Source organism: Balaenoptera physalus (assembly GCF_965194825.1).
Source record: "Balaenoptera physalus genome assembly, chromosome: 20".
Classification (NCBI taxonomy): domain Eukaryota; kingdom Metazoa; phylum Chordata; class Mammalia; order Artiodactyla; family Balaenopteridae; genus Balaenoptera; species Balaenoptera physalus.
Window position 1 is genome coordinate 11,828,842 of NC_138901.1, and position 18,642 is coordinate 11,847,483.

Consider the following 18,642-nt stretch of genomic DNA (forward strand, 5'->3'; position numbering starts at 1 on the left):
CCCAAGCCTTTCTCAGGGAGCCAAAGAAAAAAGCGCCCAAGAGTCTCTAGACTTTTTTTTGACCAGAGAGGACAGTGGTGAGACTCTGAGCATCTTGGCTGAACACTGAGACTGGAGGCAGGGGCACACAACAGCAGGAAGGGGGCGCGGGGCAGAATAGGCCAGCAGGAGGCCAGCCACTGGAGCAGCCCCACTTACCATTTGGGATCATGATTCCACCGACCATGGTTCCAAACACAACCGAGAGGGTGAGGGCTTTAAACCGCAGGGGTGGCATGTAGCCTCCGGCGGCAAAGGTCCCATCTTTTTGCTACATGAAAGAAAATAAAAACAAGGTTCTGAAATGACCAATTTCCTCTCCACTCTGCTGTAAGCAAGTCCTTAAAGGGCTCTACCAACATCCCAGGTAGGTCTGCCCCGGGAGGTGGCAGGCGTGCACTCTGGGCACAGGCAGATGTGCCTGAACGTGAACCTGCAACCAGAACCGCGGACCCCAGGAAGGTCCAGGCTGCTCCTCACAGCAGCTACGGCGGTAAATAACAACTTCGTTCTGAGATACGAAGAACAAATCCTTCTGTTCTCCTTTTAGAGCAATGCCGTGAGAGAGATTTTTAAAAATACTGCATAACACGGGAAACAGAACACATCCCCAGTTCACAGTGACACGCAGTGGGTTTCAGGGTTCGGTGGGCCCCCCATGCACACAGACACGCTCGGCTGCGCCATCCTCATCTCCAGCAGGCACGTTCAGGAAGAAGGCAAGGGGACAAGTCAAGTCATTACATGCTGTAATCAAGCCAAAGAGACCACCTCTGGCCTCACCTCCATATCCATAGGCACAGGGGCACCGGAAGCACCTCATCAGGCTGTGGTGAGGACCAAAGGAGGTGATGGGAGTGAAGCTTCTAGAACAGTGCTGTGCACACAGGAGGGGCTGGCCATGATTACTATTGCTGGGCTAGGAAAACACCACTCAAGTGAAGCTTCAGACCCTTCCAGAACTACAGTTTGGAGGCACCCAATGTCCAGAATTGACTTGCAAAGGCAGCTTTCTTAGGACAGACTAGTGAAGGAGGTTGTTAGGTCTACACCTTCTGACTCAGAATCCTACAGAAATTTACCCAAGAAACACTCCAAGAGGAGAAGAAGAAACGGGCAGCTACATGCAGGAAGAGGGTCACGAGAGTCACCCGTGATAGGTCAAGGGTGAAAGACCAGCAATGAACAGGAAGTGAGAGCAAGGGCTTAGTGACGCTGGGGGTTTCTATGGATACACATGGACTAAAGACAGGAGAAAACACAGCGAGAGGAAATCTGCAAAGAGATGCACACAAACGCCAAGGGGAGCAGAACGGGTCATTTGAATGAGGATGGAGGCATGCAGGTAAGTTTTCCACTTGAATTAACATTTCCTTTAATACCACTACCGATTTTCTAATTTAAAAAATCATAAAAACATGTTATTTACAGAAACACAAATGCTGTTCAGATATGAAGTACATGTTTGCATCAGACAGAGGACCCCATGGCCGCATAAGCTGGCCTGCCACGCCCCCCAGGGGACACAGCCTTGCTTGGTGCCCAGGTGCCTGAACAGCTAACAGGGGTGGGGCAGGCAGCCAGTTCTTCAGGACTGGGGCTCTGCCGCAAGGTGTTGTCCCTGGTGGCAGAATCCGTGGGAGGCTGCCTCAACCACGCGCCAAGCCACATGGACGAGCCCGGCTCCGGCTGTCCTGGAGGCCTAGGCAGCCACCCACCCCATCTGCCTGCCAGACTCTCCCCTCCCCGCCACCATGGCCTAAGCAGTTCAAGTGGCCACCAGGAGTCCTGGCTGACGCCACAGACCAGGCTCAAGGACTCGGGCGGGAACACAAGAACCACCACAGAGAGACAGGGCCAACCCCATGCCCTCGCCCTTGGGCACGAGCTACCACAGTTGCACCTCTTGTTGTCAACTGGGCAGGAGTTAGAGAGCCAGGGGAATGTGGGTTCCCACCGTACATTTGGAAAACTGCTTACACAGGACTACATGGCGCTGGGCCTACACATACGACAGCAAACAAAACTCAGCCTCTCTCAAGGTTCAGATGTCCTTCGTCAAATTATCAAAATTTTCCCTTACACAAATGTAAAGAGAATGGTGGCCTGACCCCAGCGTTCATCTGCCCACCCGGCCGGCCATTATCAGCTCCTGTCAGTTAAACCGGCTCTTCTGAGTTCTCAACCACTCCTCTCCCACAGGGTTGTGCTGAAGCAAGCCACTGATTTCCTGGTACTTCTCCGATGTGGGGGACAGCAGGGAAGTCACAGGACACGAGCCTAACCTGCTTGGACACTGGGCCTGACTCCACATCTCCTGCTGGAATCGACCCGATTGATCTGGGGCTCTGTCCTCCAAAGTTGGTTAAAAAAAAAGATCCCTATTAAAAGATTTCATTTTAATTGGAGTTTTTTTGTTTGTTTGTTTGTTTTAATACATTTATTTATTTATTTATTTATTTTTGGCTGTGTTGGGTCTTCGTTTCTATGCGAGGGCTTTCTCTAGTTGTGGCAAGCGGGGGCCACTCTTCATCGCAGTGCGCGGGCCTCTCACTATCGCAGCCTCTCTTGTTGTGGAGCACAGGCTCCAGACGCGCAGGCTCAGTAGTTGTGGCTCACGGGCCTAGTTGCTCCACGGCATGTGGGATCTTCCCAGACCAGGGCTCAAACCCATGTCCTCTGCATTAGCAGGCAGATTCTCAACCACTGCGCCACCAGGGAAGCCCTTAATTGGAGTTTTTAATTTTTAACTAGGAAAAACTTTTCCTACTACCGCCCAGGAAAATAAAGAACTAGCAAAAGCCACCTGAGGACAACATAACTGAGACCAGGACAGAGACAATTCCCGGCAGAACGCCGTCCGAGGGGCCCTGAGCACCTTACCTGCTGCTCGAAAAGCAGCGTGTTCAAGGCCTGTCTGCAGGGCAGGATCATCATGGGGAAGCCCACGGCCACGGACATCATGAAGCCCACACGGATCATCTCGGTCACCAGGTTGGAAGGGAAATGCATGAGCACGTTGCCCGCGGTGGCCTCGGTGAAGCTCACGTAGCCGAAGAAGCCCACCTGCGGGGGGACGACAGAGGGATGGGGGGTGGTATGTGGTGAGAGGGGCGCACCCTCCCTGGAACAGCCACGAGCCTCATCACGAGCAGCTGCAGCAAGACCAAGGCCCCCCAGCTCCTGGCTCGTAAACATCCTCCTTGACGAGCAGAGGCTGCAGGCCTAAAGGTGACAGTCCGATGTGGCTTCTCCCCACTTGGACAACAGGGCACCAAGAGAAGGGAGCTGCCTGCATGGAAAGGGAGCACCGGAATGCCCCATGAGCCCCGCAGAGGGGCCGGACTTAATCTGGCTCAAAACCCAAACCATGGGGTAAATCAAGGTCCCCACGAGCTCAGGCTCAGCGTGGACAACAATCTGACAGACCATTTGTAAAAACTGACAAGAATGGCGGAACCACAAAGTTCAGGGAAACAAGCCAGACTCTCAGTGAATTTATATCTCTATTTGCCATGTAAAAAAACAACGAAGAGGAGAATTAAGAAGACTGGAGAGAAAATCTACCAAAACATGAACTGTATCTGCATCTGCGGGCTGGAACTTGTGATATTCTTTCTCTGCTATTTTACTCTCTCCAATTTCTCACTGACGGACCACCTTTCTACAGCAAATCAGCAGAGGTCTTGGGGAGGCTCCAGGCCCTGCGCTGAGGCACCCGCGCTCCTCCCGGGATGGGGACAACACCACCACCTGGGGAGCGGGCTCGCAGGTGGCCCTGGAGCTGAGCGGAGGCGCAGAGCTGCCCGGCAGCCTGCGGGCACTGGGATGGGAGGGAGCAAGGGCAGGCCTGCGCTGGGGGACTGGAGGAACTGTGCAAGGGTGGGTGGGGGGGCGTGTGAAAGGGTTCCTACCATGACGTAGAAGGTGGTGACCACGTTGAGGGAGGAGGCGAAGATGGAGCTCATGGCTTTCACTGATGGCTCATCCAGGCTGTCATAGGTGGGCAGGACCTGGCTGTATAAGAACGAGCGACTTCACGGAGCCGATTCCAGAGACAGACACACCTCCCCCAGAGCCCCAGCCGAGTCTCCACACCTGCCTTCCCACCACGCTGGCCACCACCGGAGCCGAGGCTGAGCTCTCACAATACTACAGACAGTACTCAGAGCCCTCCCCGAACGTGCTCTCTGTAAACATTTCAGAAGTGCCACAGGATGAAAGGCCGTTTGTTCCACTGCAGCAGGAGCGTGACCGCTCCGGGCTGGGCTGAAGCACCTCATGTTTACAGGGGAAGCAGGAAGCGGTTCAGAGCATCGCTGTCAAAAGAATGGAAAGTTAAACAAACAAGCCAGGCTGCCTGCCCATCTCAGCGCCTCAGCGAGGGGCTCGGAGCCGGCGTGGACCCAGCTCTGCGACGGGAAGAGTGGCTTCAGTCCCATGGCCCACAGCCAGCAGGGCAGCGCCGCCGGGCCTGGGAGGGATGCGTCCATGCAGGCTCTCTGCAAACAGCAGGCAGGGACCCGGCACCTGCGAGAGGTGGGCCCCACGGAGGCAGACAGGAAGGGGCGGGGGGTAGGGTGCCGGGGGCCGGGGGCGGGGGTATGGGGGGCTCCTGTGCAGCCCTGAGAGGAGAAAGCAGGGTGACACTGTGCTGAAGGCTCAGGCTCAGCACCAAGGGAGACAGGGCCAGCGGTCACGCCATGCGGGAGGCCGGGAGGGGGCGCGTCAGGACATAAATGAAACCACAATAGTCAGCGGAGCCAAATCCCAAAACCGCCTTAAAAAAAGTGAAAGGAGAACAAAGAGGACGCGCTAACGTTATTAACAGCAAACGACAAGGATGAGGATGGGGGAGGCCTGGCCGGCAGAAGCTGGCACCGTCCCCCGGCCCTGCACACCATCCCATCAGCTACCCCCAGTGGGCAGGGGTCACAGCAGACAGCTGTCCCCACCTCGGCCCGGCGGAGGGCAGCGGGTGGCCACACGCCCATGCAGCCCAGGGAGGCGGCAGAGGACCTGCAGGGGAACTGGCACCATCATCTGGGTGCTGACCAGCTCCTTGGGCCAGAGTGGGGTCCATGCCAGGGAGCCCCAGCACCAGATCTCAGCACAAGGGTGTCCCGCCCCGGCCCCCAGCACACACAGGGAGAAGTCCCTGCCCAAGAGCCGCTGACACTGCGGGGAGGGGGCTGTGCCCTGAACGTGGGGATGGACGGGTGTGGAACGGCCACGGTCCCCGCCTTCCTCCAATCCTGCCTGGGCCCCAAGGACACCTGATGGTGGCAGCCAGACCCCCACGGCGGGCCAACCCAGCACCCGCAGAGCACTTGCCCACCTCGCTGAGCAGCCCTGTGACTCAGTTTACCTGAGTCAGAGGAGTCCGCCTGTCCCCCTGCACAGCCTGGCCCTCCACGTGCTCAGTGCTCTCTCCGAGCTTCTCTGGGCCGCAGGGCCAAGTGGTCCTGCACCACCATGTACTCATTTACTGCGAACTCAGACCAGAAAGGGCCACACAGTGATGGCACAGCGGAGGCCTGGCCCGTCCAGGACAGGGAGACCAGCCACACAGCCGGCCCGTGGTCACCCGGCAAGAGCAGCAGGGCCCCCTCCCCCCACGTGCTCTGGGGCAGACATGCAGGGCAGGGAAGAGCCATCTCTGCCCTTGGATGCCCCCAGCTCTGGACCCCTCAGCATCGCTCCCCAGGGAACGTGGGTGCCTCTGCAGGCCCTGTGCCCTCCGTGAGCGGCAGACGGGACATGTGCTCACAACCCCTCTGGAACCCATAACTCCACCTGAGAACCAAACCCAGCAGACGTGCCTGACTACAGAGCAGCCACCACCAAAAGCCCGACCAGGGTTTATTTTCAAAGAAGCAAACTCAGACAAAAAGGACAACCGGTAACTAGGTACATGGCAAAAGGATGTAACTTCTGTCACTGATTGTAACGGGGACATTAAACAGCAAGAGTGGAGAGCGTTCTGGTGGAAACCAAGCTGCCAAGAGAGACGAGAAGTGGGAAACCACGATTTGGATCTCGCGTGTGGGTGTAAACACAGCAGTCTGGACAGTCTCATCTGTCACGCTAGTTTACGACTGGCACAGTTGATGCCCGTAGAGCTGTGCGGGGCTGCTCTGCCAGCCCCCCGTCACCGATGGTCCCTTCCTATCCCCGCCGGATTTACGCCTCTCTTTTGAGCGGGTTACCACCTGACTGGGCATGAATCACAGGCTCCTGTCATTTGGTAGAGAAGATAAGGCTACTGGAATTAAGGAAATAGCTGCTCTGCATTTACAAAGCCCTGCGTGCCAGAGAGCGCACGCCTGCTCACGTGCACGCGCGCACACACACACGGGCCTCTGAAAGCATCCCAGCGGCAGTCTGAAGTCAATGTTTGTGCAATTTCCTCTTAAATATTCTCACACGAACAGCTAAATTCTGGCAAAATGCTCAGGACTCTGTGAGTCAGATGGTTTGGGGCTGTTCTGTGTTCCCCACAGCCAACTCTACTCGTGGGGGATTTGGCAAACTCGGCGCTCTCACCAACAGTGCCGGCAACACATCTCGGGAATAAAGTCGATTTCTCCCTCAGTAAACATCTAACTCCCACCCTGAACCCAAAGCAGGAAGGCCACGGTGAAGAACACGTTACTCCTCGTGGCCTGGATCATCCACTGAAGAAAACGGTGCTTCCCTCTCCCAGGATCGTAGCCCCACCTCGTAACACACTCACACGCGGGGCCCCGGGAGCAGGCAGTACTTACGACTGGCAGGCAAAGGACATGCCAAAGATGGGGATGCAGCGGAAGACGCCCTCCCAGCGGATGTAGCTGACTCGCCGCAGCCACTGCCCACCAAAGAGGCCGTGCTTGAGGGAGGAGAGCATGATCTGTGAGGAGAAGAAAGCGGAGCTTGGCACCAGGCAGCAGACACAGGTGGGACTCGGGCCAGGGCCAGGGCCAGGCAAGGAATGGATGCTGCCCGCACCACAGTGGGAAAGAGACAGCCTGCAGGCTCTGGCACAGTGCAGCCTGGTGCCACCAGCTGGAGGGGCCGGGGGTGGTGCACGGTCCCGGGGCCGCTGCCCTCTGCTGTGCTGCAAGCTGGCCGGGTGCTGCCCAGAGAAGCGCACGCTGCAGGGCCTCCTGATATCGGGGGCAGCTGCCTGTCCAGGGCTGCTTAGCGCAGACGGTAAGCAACGAGGCCCACCTGGTGGGCCCCAGTCGCCTCCGGGACAGGACAGTCCCCCAACCTGGCAGGTCCTTGCCGGTCCTGCATGGACATGATTTAAAAGACAAACCCATCAAGGACAGGGCTGTCTGGAGAGAAGGGGAACGGTCACTGGGCTGGCCCTCATGGCCAAGGGATGCTGGGAACACCGCCCGGTGCTCGGTCTTCTAAGGAAAGCCCACTGCACAGATTCTCTCGTTCTGCTCCTGCAGGATTGATCAGGGGCTCAGGCCCAGGGGCTCCCACTGAGGGCCTCCCAGGCTTGGGAGGAAAGGGGCACCCTGAGTGTTAACTCCACGCTGCATCCCACCCCCAGCCTGTGATAAACACTCACTGGAAAACAACTGCTCGCCCTCTTGTGACAAAAGGCTGGCCTCGTGACCCCTGGCCACAAAGCCCATATAAAAGGTCTTTCGTGAACTGAGGAGCATCACCTTTCACTCCCTGCCCTGGAGGCCTCCCCTCCCCAGCTGGCCCTGTCTATCCACCGTGCCCCTGTGGACGAATCTGCATCACCTTCCTGTCATCCTTGGAAGGCAGCTGGCGGCCCAACACTCACCACGAACATGAACACGGTGTAGAAGATGAGGGCCATGGCGCTGAAGGACTGGATGGAGGCCATCATGTTCCTCTGCAGGCTGAGTGGGAGCACGATACACAGGGACACCGCGAAGAGCAGGAGCATGCGGAAGGTGCCGGTGACCTGGAGGGAGCGCCAGGCGTTGCCCCAGTGAATCCCTGGGTTTCCCACCCACAGCCCCAGCACTGACCCAGGGCCCAGGGAGCTTCACCACACAGCATGTTGGTCTCGGCCCCCCTCCCGCTCCCCATATGAGATGTGAATTTAAACGGTGTCCCTGGGCTGCCACGCAAGCAGCCACAAGCCTTCCAACGCACCTGCAGATGTCCTTACCTGAAACCCAAACAGCCGAGCAAAGAAGTTGGACCCCAAGTCGCCAATCACAACGTAGAAGGCGATGCAGGTTCCCAGCATCAGCCCAATCATGCTGCAAGGAAGGCAGGCGCGGGCTTGAGAGCTGAGCACCAGGGTCCCGGGGAGCCCCAGACGTGCCCCCATCCCTGCTGGGTGGCCGCTGACACGCAACAACCCAAGGGAGGGGCTGAGTGGGAGACATGGTATCAACATTCAACGGTTTACAGGGTTTGGCTGTGGAGTTTGCTATTTTACTCAGAATGAGTATTGAGTAACACTGAACTCTTCTTTATGTGGTATTACATTTTTCTCTCCACAGGAGGTTCTAAAAGTTCTTTCAGGTGCTACAAAAATGCACTGTGATGTTAGACAAGTTAAAAGAACAATTGACTGCTTCAGAAAGGGTTATCCTTTTCAGTTTGCAATTCCCTAATTTAGAAGCCTAAAAGTGCAATTTCCCAGCCATTTTTTCATCTCATAAAATTTTACTCCAAAGGGAGAATATGAGTTTAATGCCACCTTTATGCAACAGTGTCCGGGGCAGGGGGCGGGGTGGGGGGTGCGTACGAGCTTCAGGAACAGAACCAAGAGATGAAGTGCAGCCGAGGGAGCGCCCCCTCGCTATGTTCCCTGGGTTTTCCATTTTTATATTTTTCTTAGTAAGACTTAAATAAGGCTTTCAGCTTTGACACTAATCATTTTAAGGGTACGATAAATTGAACTTTCAGCTATTTAGTAAGTAACACTTCAGAGAAATATTTCAAGCTATGAACCAATCCGCGTCTAAAACATATGGCTCACTGTGTAACAATCCTCCAGTTTCTCTTTGGCCACAAGTGAAGAACAGAGAGAATTACCCCAACAGAACGGCACCACCTACCTGGTCTCCACCAGCATCTTCCCTGCTTTTCCGTAGGCGTGCAGCGCTAGTGGGCGGAGGGTGGGGGAGAGAATGAACAGCTCAGTCCAACAGTGGGAGAAGCACATCAGTAAAAATGTTACCAATAAAAGCTGTGAAAGGCAATTTGACAAAAACCTGCAGGTCTGGAGTTCCATGGGTGTAAAGGGGATATTTTAAAATCTTGGTCCCATGCTTTTTTTCAGATCTACCTTCAACAAACAAAAATCACAGAAAATAAGAACAAAGCCAGTGTGGGTTGGTTTTCTCACACACACAAAAAAAAAGAGAGAAAAGAAAAGGAAAGAAAAAAGACAAGAAAAACCATCCCAGCAAAGTAAGAGTTTCTCTCTGGGCAAGCCGGGCAGCTGTGAAGGAGGCTGAAAGAGGCCTGCCTGAGGCAGAAGCTGCACGGGGGTGGGGGGTGCCCAGGAGGGCTGTCAGCCCAGCCCCAGTACATCTGGTTTTCACAGCCACACCAAGGGGACCTGGCTAAGGGCCGCTATGTCCCCTCTGTGATTTCAGAAGAAAATCTCAAATGTGGTACTTTGGGACAGGAGGGGACAAGTGCATTCGGGCCTGCCCCCACTTGCCCTGCTGGTGAAGGGCGCGTCCTACAGCGGAGAGGAGTCCCTCTGCCCTTCCTTCCTGACAGTGGAGCTGCTTCTAGCAGAGGCGAGATTAAGAGCTGACTCAGCAGGTCCCTCCCAGGACCTAACAGTGGCCCGGAACCCCTGCGTCCCATCCCCACAGTCCAGCAGGACGAGGGCAGAGAGAAGCTCTGGTCTCCCAGGAGCAAGCATAAGGGGGTGCGTGTGACAGCACAGCCCCAGCTTCCTGCCCCTGTCCCTCCGTCACACAGCGCCAGGGCTGCCCAGGAGACTGGGAAAGTAGGGAACATGAAGGCCGATTGATGTGAATGAGTCCAAAGACCCTTGTTACTTTCAAATTACTTAGGAAAAGGCACGACACTGCCAAAAGCAAGTGAGCGTGGCACCTGACCTGGGCTACACAGCCACAGGGCAGTTGGCCTTGAGAAGCAAAGGGGGTCACTCTGCTGGGGAGGTCACTCCAGCCTCCCGGCTTGTCTGACTACTGCACAGACACTCGCACCTCAGGGTCATCTAAGACACAGAGCCCAGTGCCCCAAACGTGAAGGTGCCTGGGGCCCAGCCATCCCATTCCTTTTCCTTCTCCAAAAAGAAGCTGAGCATCTCAGTGTATTCCAAATGCTCAGACCACCCTGCCAGAGAAAGTTCTAGAACACACCTGCATTCTGGACAGAGGAAGCTAAAGTTGCTCTAGGAAGCCAGAGGTCAAGTCGGGAGGTGGCACCTCTTCACCCAGAAAGACTCGACTGGTTCCTAGAACGACACCCTCACGGGGCTGCCCCCAAGTTGCTACCTGTGCTGAGACGGCCTGTGGTTCCAGCCCCGTTCTCACCCTTTCCTCACCTGGGCCAGCACCCCCCACACCCCACCCACCACTTCAAATGTCCATCCCTCAGTAACCTCTAATCCCGAGTCACAGATACAAACACCTGGCAGCCCCCCGGCCCTCAGCCTCTTGCCTGGCAAGCCGGGGACTGCCCTCCTGCCCCTCTGGGCTGGAACCACAGCACCAGACCTGCCCCGAGAGGCTAGGAGGAGTGGGCAGGGTGGTCTCTGAGAAGGCACGTCCCTTCCCCACGCTCCTGGGTTGGGCCTTCCCTCTCCATCTGTGACAGGCTCGCTGCAGCTCACGGGCCAGGCCTCACGGGGGCCAGGAGCCGGCACTCCCACCAGGTGCGGAGCCAGGACTGGTGTCAGGAGGGACTCTCCAGTCTCCCCAGAGACACTGGCTCAGCTCGTCCTCCTGGGGCCATGGCCTCGCCCACGGCTCCACGGCCGCTGTGCACACAGAGCTGACCCTTAGCCCGCCTCGTTGAGTGTGGGACCCCAGCCCCACTCCCATACTCACCACCCACAGTCCAAAGCCTCCTGCCCGCCAGGCAGAGCGGGAAAGCACGCACCAAACCGTGCTGTTCAAGCTGAGGGTGACGACCTCAACCCAGCCCTCCCCAGAGCCAGGCCTTGGATGGCAGCTGACTCCCCACTGCCATCCGCCAGGGGATGATGAGCATTTGCTGGAAAGATGAGGGGTAGGGGGTGCAGAGAATCCTGGGTTCTAGAAAGGTTGGTTTTACAACCCTCATTTCCCAAGCCAAGTATCCACAGGTACAGGTCACGCAACCGCAGACAGGCAGGGAGAGACAGGCCCTCTGCAGGCCCCACCCAGCCCATGAGCGGGCAGCAGGCTGACCAGGGCCACAGAAACCTGGGCGGGCGGATGACAGGACCACAGACATGGTGCCAGAGCATCTGCTGCGCACAACTGAGCACTCCGAGGTGGTGGCGAGGCCCGGCCACCCTCCTCGGGCAGGGCCTGGGTCAGAGTGGCCTCGAGGGGGCCACAACTTCTAGGGGCAGTTGACTATCTGACATAGCTGTATATCTTCTGAAAATGGGGTTTGAAAAGTCCACTCAAAAGTATGCCATGCAGGGCAAGGGAGCAGCAGGTAAGAAGTGGATAAAATTAACAGAACCAGCCCATAAGCAACAAACAAGACACCACAAAAACACACACAAAACACCAATAAAAAATCCACCAGTGCTGTATTTCCCCAAACTGGCAAAGTTCATTCTCCAGCGATGCCTACGCACTGGCCAGAGCGGAGTGGGCAGAGCTATGGTCATTTCCCGGGACGAACCAAACAGAAATATCACAAACTCAAACACCAGAAAACCACCCACCCATTCCTCGGAGCGCAGACAGTTTAAAAAGGTTATTTGTTCAAGTTGCGACGGCCTTTCTAGGAATTTCCGCACCATGGCCTGCAATGTCTCCAGGTCTGTCCATCTCCTTGACCCCCACCTGCCTGATGCCCATGGGCCCAGCAGACAACATGCATTGGGGGCTCTGTTGACAGAGGCCGTATGTCCCCGGGCCTGAGGCACGAGGATGCAGTGAGCACTCTCCTCCTGGGCCACCTTCTCCGGCTGCAGCGCAAGCTCTGGGCCAGGAGAAGGCAGAGGACAAGAGAAAGGCCTGCAGGCAGCAGGAGATGGCTCAGGAAGCGTGGGAGGGTTGCTGGCCCACAGGGTCTGAGAGATTCCCATCTCTTCCTGTCTAGGGCTCCTTTCCAAGCGGTGGGGCCTCTCCATTTCTGAGACTGTGCCAAGACACAGCCAGGACGAAGGGCAGCTCATGCTGCAGGCTAGGCCTGGGGGACTGTGGGAGTTCACACAACTGAGCCATCTTGTTTGGTACCGAAGACAGGACCAGAGACCACTGGTGGTTTCAGATCCTTTTTGCTTCTAGCAGTTAGAATTGGGCTGCAGTCACCACAAGCAGTTAAAGGTAGGAGCCCCAGCCAGCCATGCAGAAGGGTGTCCATGGGTAGTTTTCTTCAATCTTTCACAGCTAGCCAAACCAGTTTGCCTTCTCAGGGACTTTCTAAGAATACTCAGACAGACAGCTGTCAAAAACCATGGCCTCCCCGGGCCAGGGTCACCCATCCTCTTTCAGGGCACAGCCAAGCACTTCGTGGGATGTCTGCTACAGGAACCCTCAGTGGGGAGAAAGAGTCACCCTAAAGGCCATGGCCCCACAGACAGAGGAAGGAACCTGCCCAGGAGCACATTTCATCCCAAGAAGAATTTGGTCTCAGGTGGGGGGCAGGGCGGGGCGCAAATTTAGCTGATAAATTTCACTTCCCCAAGTGACTCCAATAGCAATAAAAGAGTCTGACAGGGACTTCCCTGGTGGCACAGTGGTTAAGAATCTGCCTGCCTATGCAGGGGACACGGGTTCGAGCCCTGGTCCAGGAAGATCCCACATGCCGCGGAGCAACTAAGCCCATGCGCCACAACTACTGAGCCTGCGCTCTAGAGTCTGTGAGCCACAACTACTGAGCCCACATGCCACAACTACTGAAGCTCACGCGCCTAGAGCCCGTGCTCTACAACAAGAGAAGCCACCCCAGTGAGAAGCCCGCGCACTGCAACGAAGAGTAGCCCCTGCTCACTGCAACTAGAGAAAAGCCTGCACACAACAAAGAAGACCCAATGTGGCCAAAAATAAATAAATAAATTGATTACTTAAAAAAAAAAAACTTAAAAGAAAAAAAGGTCTGACATCACCATTCTCATCAGAACGGAGAGAGAAGGAAGTAGCCCTTCAGTTTTGAGGTCAGAACAAATGCAAGTACCTCCATGCCAATGCAAAGTAGGCAGACTGGAAGGAAACCAGAGGTCACGCTGCCAAAAGCCCACATGTGGGGCCTGCAGATGTTTTTATTTTGTTTGGCTCCTGGAACTCCACACACCATTTCCTCTTGCTGCCTCCTCTCTGCCGTGAGAGCTGTGAGCTGAGGGCCCAACCAGGCCCTCCACGAGCGGACCCAGCATCCTGGCCACACACCAGCTGGAGGGTCAGGGACTTCCAGCCGAAGGACAGGAATTTTCCCCAGAAGTGCTCAGGACCAGCTCCTGAGACCATGTGCATTGGTATTTCAACACCCACACCATATATGCCCAGAATGGAGTGCAGAGCCAAAAGTTCCGAGGCGGTGGAGAGAATGCAGCCTGCACACACCACCCTGAGGGGGGAAGGAGAGTGAGGGACCCTGCCCTCAGAGCCAAGTTGCCCAGGAAATAGTCCAAACTGAAAGGAGGCGGAAAGCACAGCCTTCTCTGCCTCGACTGAAATCAAAGGAAGAAAGAAAGATCTAGAGGAAACGAAATTGCAACCAATAGCAACAGGAAACAGGACAGCACTGAGGAGATGGTGACTTGCTCCCAGCTACGAACCCGAGCCCAAGGACAGTCTGCCCATGGCGTTCAAAGTGGGGATGTACAGCAAGATCCCAGTCAGGCAGCTCGGAAGGAAGGCTCTGGGGACTCTTGGGCACAGGAGCGGAGGCTGCTGAGGCTGCCTGAACTGGGAGAGGGCTCTCTGTGTGGATCTGCATAAAGGGGAGACAGGAGAATGAGTATCACCTCAATTTTAAAATGTGTGTTGATGTTAACAGTTTTTTGGAGTTTTTAAAATTTTTTTTAAATTAATTAATTAATTTATTTATTTTTGGCTGCGTTGGGTCTTTGTTGCTGCGCGTGGGCTTTCTCTAGTTGCGGTGAGCAGGGGATACTCTTTGGTGGGGTATGCGGGCTTCTTATTGTGATGGCTTCTCTTGTTGTGGAGCACGGGCTCTAGGCGCACGGGCTTCAGTAGTTGTGGCACGCGGGCTCAGTAGTTGTGGCTCGCGGGCTCTAGAGCGCAGGCTCAGTAGTTGTGGTGCAGAGGCTTAGTTGCTCCGTGGCATGTGGGATCTTCCCGGACCAGGGCTCGAACCCGTGTCCCCTGCATTGGCAGGAGGATTCTTAACCACCAGGGAAGCCCAACAGTTTTCTTTTAATTGCATTAAATTTTAAAATAAGAAACTGCTGTTCAAAGGACTCTTTAAGAATAAAGTGGAAGAAAAGTAATTAAAAGAATAAGGCCCAGGGACTTCCCTGGCGGTCCAGTGTTTAAGACTCCACGCTTCCAATGCAAGGGTCACGGGTTCAATCCTTGGTCGAGGAACTAAGATCCCACATGCCGCATGTGCGGCCAATAAAAAAGAGAATAAGGCCCAAACCCCCAGATTGAGATGCTGCACTTCTTAAGAAGGTACTGAGAAAGGTCCAGCGCCCCCTGGGGAGGCGATGCGCTCACCCAGGCCGGCGTAGGTCCTCCGCTTGCTCAGGCTGGCGGCTTTCACCAGGAACATGCACGACTGGTGCGTCATCCAAGAACAGAAGACCAAGAGCAGGGCCCCCAGGACGATGCCACACTGTAGGGTTGGGAGAAAAAGAGATGTTAACAAAATAAAACTACCCGGCATCTTTACCTCTCACACTGAACAGCATGTGCGACAACCAATAGCCCTCCCCGTGGCCCCCGCCCCCTAGACACGAGGCCCCAGCTCTGTTTCATTCCCGTGCCTATGGGTGGTGGTTCCTAGCACTAAAAGGACAATTTCCTGGATGTGGTGGCCATAGGCTCTGTCCAGAGACATAAAGCCTGTGCATGACCCCAAAAGAGCACCAGGGACACCGTTTCCTTCCCAGCCCCTCCCAGAGTCTCAAGGAACAGCAAGGGGTTGCCAGTCTCCCCAGTTCCCTGCAAACACCCTACAGCAAACCACCTTCCAGCCACTTGGATCAACAGCTACGAGTGATAAACACATTCTGGAAGGAAGAGATTAAAAATGACATTTACGCCTTTCTTATAAGTTAAACAGACACTCACCATCTGACCAGCAATTGCACTCCTAGGTATTTACCCAAAAGAAATGAAAACATGTGTTCATGCACGAACCTGCATGCCAATGTTTACAGCAGGTTTATCTGTAATCCAAAAACTGAAGAAACAACCAACTGTCCTACTAGCATCTAGCAGAGTGGAACGCACACACAGCCCACGACCCAGCTCTCCTGCACGCAGGTCACCACCCCACAGAATGCGTCCACGGGGTCAAAGCCTGTACACATGTTCCTAAGCACTCCAAATAGGAAACACCATGCCTGCCTAATAAAGGTTAAAACACAGATAAATTGAGGAATGCTAGCCAGACATCGAAATGTACCTACAACATGATCCATTCACGTAAAGTTAAAATCTAGCAACACTGACCTGTGGCACTGGAGGTAGGAGGGGGCACCCTCAGTAAGAAGGCAGGGCTGGAGGGTGCTGGCAATGCTGTGCTCCTTAATCTGGGAACTGGCTACATGTGTTTGTTAACATTATGAAAATCCATCAAGAGTATACCTAAAATGCGTCCACTTTTCTGTACGCATGTTACACTTCAATAAAATGCTAATTCTTTTGGAAAAGTTCCCAAATTACTAAAACCAAACAAACAAAAACGCAAACCAAAACTTTTATTAAATGACCTGGCTGCCAGATCAAAACACATTATCTCCAAATTGCCCGTTGGCCTCACATTGTGTTCTGGCTGACGGCTTCTCACGGAGAAGATGCTGAGTGATGAGTGAGAGAGTGTCCTAACTCAGCCAGGCCCTCGGGGCAGGGCAAACGACTTCCAGGTCTTGGCTTGCATGCAGACCCCACCTCTAAGCTCTTCCCCGGGCAAGTCAGCCTGGCCCATGTTCAAATGCTCTGGCAGGGGCCTCGTGCCCAGCACACGGCAGATACTCAAATCTGAATCACCAGAACCCTGCCATGGTGGCACTTGGCAGACAGGCATCAAGGATGACAGCACTGCATTTACAGACGCAGGACCAGCCAACTACACATCCCAGGATGCAGTTCTGTGCCAGACAAGTCGCAATGCACGCTGGGACATGTAGTCCTTCCAGAAACAGAGGTGGCCGGCCCACACTGGGATTCACATACCGAGACACAGATGTTGCCCCAGGGCTTCTAGAAGCCGCCAGCGTGGCCTTCCACATAGGCCTGCAGTCTCTGTCCTCCTGCCAACATGCTCACCAACCAAGTCAGATCAACCACTCACACAGGAACCGTAAACGCATTTTCTTTCTTTTTGCTATTTTTATCCAAAATATACTAAATATGAAAAATGCAAAGTGTTAATCTAAAATTAAACGACTGGTGCCCATTTTCAGTTCCAAAATGTCCATCTTATTTTCATTTTTTCCACCTATTTGGTTTCATCACATAAGACTGGTGTTTGAAGCCTTGCTGGCCACCTGTTCTTCTCTGGTGTCCCACTCCTCCTCCCCAACCCTTAAGCAACCCAGCTAGTGGACAGCTCCTGCCCTAGGAGGCAGGTGGAGCAGCACCTCCACCGTGGCACACGGGAAGCTAAGAAGTTCATTTTTAGGAAAGAAGTTACCCAATTTGATAATTCCATCAATCTCCCTTTTCTAATGTACCAATGCCTATTTGTGAATTAAACAGAATCCAAATGAATCCACACCTCAAAAATGGTGAGTTTCTTTCATGCAGTATTTAATGTTGGGATGACACCAATTTTTTAACATTTCAGATTTTTTCATTCAAGGTAACATTGGTATACAGTGAAACGCAGAGATCTTAAGCGTACACTCTGGAGAATTTAGTAATCACCTTGTAACCAACACCCCAATCTAGTTCCAAGGTCTGGGGGTTTGACTTGTGTGCTTCTGAATACAAGTGAAGTCAGGTCAGAGTTTTAAAAAAAAATAGTAAAGAAAAAGAACACTGAATCCTGTGGTCACTTTCCATTTTTGAAAGATCATTTTGCTTTGCTACACTTGCACTTCGGTCTGACGCTATTAATTGTGCTTAAGTTTTTCACTGAGGAAATTCCTTCGGTTTCTCTTGCAGCCCCGAGGCGGGCGAGCTGCGGGGCCGCCTCCCCCAGCCCTAGTTCCCGTGAGGGGATGAGCCCGGGGCGGCGAGGGCGGCGACCACTGCCCACTGGACTCACCTGTTTGAAGCAGAAGGGCATGGTGAGGACACTGACACCTACTATGCTGTTCACTATGTTCGTGATCAGCCCCCAGTTGGAGGCGGCGGCCGCAGTCATAGCGTGGGGTCTGGGGGCCCGGGAGCCCCAGTCCAAGGCGCCGGGACGACGGTGGGGCGCGAGACCCTGAGGGGGACGGGTGGCTGCCTGGAGGAGGCGGCCTCGCGGGAAGGCGACGGGAGTAGTCAACCTCCAGACCCCGCCAGACCCCGCGGCCGCCTCATGGCTTCGTCCCCCGCTGGCTCTCTTTGGCCACCCCCGTGTCCCCACGCCCAGACCTGGAGGAGCCGCGGGGTGCCAGCCAGGAACACCTCCGCCCGGCTTCGCAGCCGCCCTGACACACACACACACACACACACTTCCGCCTTCCGCGGGCTCCTCTGCCCGGAAGTGACGACAAGGAGGCGGGGCTCGGGCAAGGCGCTCAAGACGAGAGGCGGGCCTGGGTGGAGCCTGCGGGGGCGGGGCCTGGGGAAGGCGGGAGGGAGAGGCCTGAGGGCGGGGCTTGGCGGGGCGCAAACCAATGAGAGGTGGGGGCTGGGTCTGTGGGTAGGGCCTGCGAGGCGGGGCCGGGAGGCCGCTCACCTGTCCCAGCACCCCGCTAATCCTCCTGTGGACCTGGGATCCTGAGCCGTGTCTTTCACGACCTAGAGCACAAGGAACTCGCCCCTGCGAGTTCCATTGTCACATACATATGGTATCATCATTTGGCCAATCTGGTGAATAAAATGGAATCTCACTGTGGTTTTTAATTTGTTCTCCCTAATTACAAATGAGGTTAATCATCTACTCATATTTTTACTGTCCATTCACATTTCTTCTTGAAATGCTTATTCATTTTTGCCCATTTTTCTAATTAGCTGTTGATCTTACGAATTTTGCGTTCTTTCAATGTGCTTAGTAAGTAGCCCTGTGTCCCTCAATTGGAGTTTGTCTGATGTCTCCTCATTATATTGGTTTTTCATTGCTGTCGTAACAAATCACCACAAATTTAGCAGCTTAACCAACACAAATCTGCTCTTACCG

At 54.7% G+C, this 18,642-nt stretch overlaps 1 protein-coding gene across 10 annotated transcripts in view; it reads right to left on the reverse strand.

Moving 5' to 3' along the window:
• The window catches only part of SLC38A10 (solute carrier family 38 member 10), a 41,649-nt gene extending 23,638 nt beyond the window's left edge, over positions 1-18,011 (reverse strand). For 3 of the 10 annotated variants that reach the window (XM_082441288.1, XM_082441292.1, XM_082441286.1), the window contains exons 1-9: positions 17,578-18,008; positions 14,859-14,976; positions 9,087-9,132; positions 8,186-8,279; positions 7,832-7,975; positions 6,807-6,931; positions 3,954-4,056; positions 2,923-3,105; positions 199-310 (exon numbers count right to left, since the gene is read on the reverse strand). In XM_082441288.1, the coding sequence (XP_082297414.1) occupies positions 199-310; positions 2,923-3,105; positions 3,954-4,056; positions 6,807-6,931; positions 7,832-7,975; positions 8,186-8,279; positions 9,087-9,132; positions 14,859-14,976; positions 17,578-17,676 (1,024 nt within the window). In that variant the 5' untranslated portion in view covers positions 17,677-18,008. Of the gene's footprint in view, positions 1-198; positions 311-2,922; positions 3,106-3,953; positions 4,057-6,806; positions 6,932-7,831; positions 7,976-8,185; positions 8,280-9,086; positions 9,133-9,242; positions 9,313-14,858; positions 14,977-17,577 lie in introns of those variants that run through there. The other 7 variants (XM_082441287.1, XM_082441290.1, XM_082441289.1 and 4 more) reach the window with 5 other exon arrangements.
• Positions 18,012-18,642: the final 631 nt, after the last annotated feature.